The 5,146-nt window shown below is 44.1% G+C and overlaps 1 protein-coding gene across 1 annotated transcript in view; it reads right to left on the reverse strand.

Moving 5' to 3' along the window:
• Positions 1-2,527, reverse strand: part of IRGM (immunity related GTPase M) — a 12,623-nt gene extending 10,096 nt beyond the window's left edge. The window contains 1 exon segment of the mRNA XM_035006519.1: positions 2,516-2,527. Coding sequence (XP_034862410.1) covers positions 2,516-2,527 — 12 coding nt within the window.
• Positions 2,528-5,146: the final 2,619 nt, after the last annotated feature.

The following is a 5,146-nucleotide window of genomic DNA, read 5'->3' on the forward strand; positions in this document are numbered from 1 at the left end:
GCTCGATCCCAGGACCCTGGGATCATGACCTGAGCCGAAGGCAGACGCTTAACCGACTGAGCCACCCAGGCGCCCCTGTGAAACTATTCTAAAGCAAATCCCAGAAGTGTCATTTCATGCCTACGTACTGCAGCATGCATCGATAAAAACTATGACCATTGGCTACCACAGCAACAGTGTCAATTCATACTAATTTTTAAAGTAATAGTAACAGCAACCGTTACATTGTTAAACAACAATTAGGCGCCAGGAACTTTACATTTTGTTTCAGTTAGGGCATGTTTGTGATAAGAGACTGAAGTCCATTGGAACTAGTTTTAAAAAGCAGGATTATCTCCCTGAACGAAGTGCACAAAGGTAATGAGGTTGAACCCAAGGGAATGAAACTTGGAAATGGAAAGTTGTTGGCATTAGGGGCTTTCCTAAGCTGTCATGTGTTTCTCTACAAATCTGTAGCAAAAGAAATCTTGGGGCCCCTCGTTTCTTTTCTATCTTCTATATTCCTGCCCATATCCCACTCTTGCAAAGCCTCCAGAAAGACTCGAGTGTCTGATACACAGCCAGGGAGTTGTTAGATCAACTTCGAGCTGAAGCTCCATTTTTAACAATATGTTCCCAACAACACTTCCTGAGACTTGCTCGTCTTGATGTTCAGGTTCCAAAGTTCTGGTTTAGCAGGAATGGGGTTGCCCATTCTGTGTGTGGTTGTTTTCTTTCCCAGTCTCATCCTCTGATGCTGGAGGATTCCAAAGAAAAGGAATCTGCAGCAATTGCTTAGCCCATACAGTGGAAGACAAGGGATCCTTTATCTCCCCTGTCTCTGTGACTTAACCATTACAGGGTGTGGATGTTTGAGGGACTGGGTGGGGTGTGTATGCAGCTTGGAAGCAGAGGTGGGGTGACTCCGTGGGCAGGACTTTAGACCTGTACTCATGAGCGGGGAATGCCAGCTGCCATGAAGGATAGGTCCAGGAGGGCTCTGTACCAACAGAGCGGGATTGCTTTCACTCTCTCCACATAAAATATCATGCCATGTGTTCATTATGCTCAGTCTGCAAACCAGTTTCTCCCACCTTTGCTTGTGGTCCAAACAGGTGGCTCAAATCCAAGAGCCTTGCATGCGCTAACTAGAGTTTCCATATTCCATTTTCAATATTTCAGGGGGGAAGATCCAGTTGGCCCACAACAGACTTTGCATCAGGTGTCCCTGCTTTGTCCAGTCAGTTGTGGCCAGAGGAGGGGAGGCCAGGTCTGTGGACAGACCTGCACAGGTTGCCCCTGCAGTTGGGGGAAAGGGTCTAAGAGAAAGGATTTCTGGATGGGCAAACACACCCAAAAGGTGTCTATCATATCTAATTTAATCCCCACAGTATCCTCCAAGGAAGAGAATTTTATTCCCATTTTACAGGAAGGTTAGTTGAAGCTTAGAGGATTATATTGCCTTAGATTTCATGTCTAGAGGATGTGAACCCAGCTCTACATGACTCTAAAACTCATAGGCTTGCCAAACCCTGCTCTACATGATTCTTATCTTAATATTTATTGATTCAGTCAATCATTGTTCCCCTAATTCTGGAGAACAGGGCAGTTCCTTTTTTATAACCTTCGTCCTATTAGAAAACAGAATCACTATTTTGTATGTTTCAGCGTAGGGTCCACAAAAGTCACTTTTCCCATTAGGTTTCAGCCAAAGCTTAGGAATATGTCCCCCATGTATGGGAGCCCAGGAATGATAAAAGCCAGATTTTATCAAGGAGGTCAGCAAACTTTTTCTGTAAAGGGCCAGGTAGTGAATATTTTAGACTTTGTGGACCATTTAGTCTCTGTTATGTACTCAATGCTATCATTTTAGCATGAAATCACTAAAGCACAAAAGTTACATTATTACACAGACACTATGTAAGTGAATGAGCATGGTTGTGTTCCAAGGAAACCTTCTTTGTGGACACTGAAACATGAATTTCATATATCTTCATGTCACCAAATACTATTCTTCTTTTGATTTTTTTTAACCATTAAAAAAAGTGAAAACCATTCTTAGCTCACAGACCATACAGAAACAAGTAGCAGGCCACATTTGGCGATGCTGACCCATGGTTTACATTATACTCATCCTAGTATTAATTTATTCATTCAATACACATCGAGAGGACAGTAGCTATAAATGAGGTGTTGTGACAAGCATGACATGTATAATAGAACCAGATCCAGAACTTGCTTTCATGGAACTGACCATTTGTAGGAGGATGATATTTGTCAAATAATCACACCAAAATTTTAAAAATTGCCATAGTGATAAAGATCACTAAAGAAAAGACAAAGGAAATTTGAGTGTTTATTACAAGGAGAGGTGATCTTGTGGGGGGGGGAGGTCCGAGATAGCTGCTACATACTGAGGTAATACTTTGTAGTCATGCTCATAAGCTCCCTAGCTGGAATAAACATCACTGACATGATGCTCACTGGCTTGGGTATGAGTGTCTACTCTCGTTGTGGTCCAGCCAGTCTTACTTACCTGTCTAGACATGTGGATTTTCACTGGGATGAGCCATCCTACGTTTGTCCCCCCCCGCCCCGGCCCCCGTGTTTTATCTCCTTTCTAACAAGCTGCCTTTTTAATTTGCTGAGGATCATACTGAATTCTAGTCTGGTCCCTTGAGCCCTTAGGAACTCCATCTAGTTTCATTTTGCTTGCCATTTTAATCCTTATTAATCCTCAATTCCTTCAGCCAGGCGATTGATAAAAACATGCTATCCCCAGAATAAAATTTCCTTCCCTTCTGGTGCATGGTTTTTCTGCAGTTCTGGGAATCTAAAGATGGTTGATTCCATTTTCTTTGCCCAGAAGAACAGCAAATACTCCTTTCAGTTGGCACTGGTACAATGCTCAGCCTAAACAAGTGGGTCAGAACATCTCAGGATACAATTCTAGGATGTAAGATATACTCATCTCCAACGGTCCAGGTACTTGATGCAGAATATGTCACTGACATGACTGAAGTTCATTTAAGCTCTCACCTCTCAGAGTCATAGTTGCAGATATCAGACTTAGAGTCAATGAATGTTCAATGTTTAGCCCTGAAACTCACACAGCTAAGTGACTGCAAGTCCTGCTAGCTTTCAGTATCTTCACGTGGAGCAGGTGGGAAAACAATGCTTCTCCTACAAAATTAGAGGGTCAAGATGCACAGAAATCTGTTTTTTTTAAAGATTTTATTTATTTATTTGAGAGAGAGAGAGAGAGAGCAGGTGGGGGGAGGGGCACAGGGAGAGGGAGAAGCAGGCTCCCCGCTTGAGCAGGGAGCCCAATGCGGGGCTCGATCCTAGGACCCTGGGATCATGACCTGAGCCAAAGGCAAACGCTTAACCAGCTGAGCCACCCAGGTGCCCCAGATATCTGTTTTCATTAGATGGGAGCCTCTTGAGGCTTCTGCGATAATAAATCTAGCCAAGCCATTTGATTAGATTTGCATTTCTATGACTACTTGTAACATTATAGGTGAAGACCCCAGAGAACATCAGTATAAGGAAGGCGATCACATTTAATTTGGTTATTACATTGGTCACAGAGCATGGCAGTTTTAGAAAACAGTCGAAATATCTTTGCTATCCTTCCATTGAAAGGTGGGGTCTAATCTGCTTTCCTCAAATCTGGGTGGGCTTGTGTGTCCCATATAGCAAATAGAATGCAACAGAAGCCGAGCTACGTGACTTCTGAGGCAATATTAGCCAGTCTCCCGCGTTCTCAGGGAACGCTCACTATGGGAAAGCTAGAAGTCAGGCACCTTACGGGTAAGAAAACCAACAACCCTGAGATCACCATGCCAGGGAAGCACGAGTCAGTGCTTCCAGTCGTCAGCGCTTCCAGTTGTCAGCACCAGCTGAGCCCAGCTGATAGTCCACACTACCTGCCAGCCATACCTGGTGAACCAATTTGGATGTCCAGCCCAGTTGAGCCTCCCGGTGACTGTAGCCCAGCCGACATGTGATTGCAACTGCATGAGAGACCCCCAGAGATCACTGTCCAGCTGGGCCATTCTCAAATTTCTGACCCAGAAAACCAAGAGCAAAAAAAAAAAAAAAGGAAGCTGCCGTGTTCTGGGGTAATTTGTTATATAGCAACACTACCAGCAATCATAACCGGAACCTGTAGTCACAAAAGCAAGGGGATGTGACTACAGACCAGAGTGGTTGGTAGAGATGCTGCTGGTGGTGACAAGGCACAACTTTAAAGTGTTAGGTTTACACGTATTGACTGTGACTTCTTTGTGTCACTAGGACAGAGTCAAGCAGGAGACACAGTGGAGAGACCATGGGTTGAGGTCCAAGCCTTGGTTAACTCCCATTCCCGTTGTGTTGGAGATGAGGTTTTAATTGCAATAGTGATTCTTTTGAGCAAGTAACAATCATGACTGCTTAACAGCATCAGGCAAGGTCTGCTTTTGCTTCCGTATATTATCTACGAAGGACAGACCACATCTGAAACTTAGCCCATGCTTTAAAGTGTGTACATTTGCTTATGATAAAAAACACAAGCAGGGAGAGTGGGAGAGGGAGAAGCGGGCGTCCCGTGGAGCAGGGAGCCCGATGTGGGACTCGATCCCAGGACCCTGGGATCATGACCTGAGCCAAAGGCAGACGCTTAACGACTGAGCCACCCAGGCACCCCTCCACACAGACTTTAATTTATCTTCCAGAAAGCCATAGTAGTTCCTTTTCTGGTAAACTTATTTTTTTAAAAAGATTTTATTATTTATTTGACAGAGAGAGAGAGGGAGAGAGAAAGCACAAGCAGGGGGATCAGCAGGCAGAGGGATTGAATGGGGTTCATCACAATGTTTTTTGCAGTATCAGTACAGTCAAATGGAAAGATTTTTAAAAATCTAGCATTAGAAACTGTTCATTAAAAAAAAATATATAGGGGAGCCTAGGTGGCTCAGTCGGTTAAGTATCTGCCTTTGGCTCAGGTCATGGTCTCAGGGTCCTGGGATCGAGCCCTGCATCGGGCTCCCTGCTCCGCGGGAAGCCTGCTTCTCCCTCTCTCACTGCCCCCTGCTTGTGTTCCCTCTCTTGCTGTGTCTCTCTCTATCAAATAAACAAAATCTTTAAAAAAAAATAAACTTTTTAAAAGTATTGTTTGTATGTA

The sequence above is a fragment of the Mirounga leonina genome, unplaced genomic scaffold (assembly GCF_011800145.1).
Source record: "Mirounga leonina isolate KUSES-001 unplaced genomic scaffold, KU_Mleo_1.0 Mir_150, whole genome shotgun sequence".
Lineage (NCBI taxonomy): Eukaryota > Metazoa > Chordata > Mammalia > Carnivora > Phocidae > Mirounga > Mirounga leonina.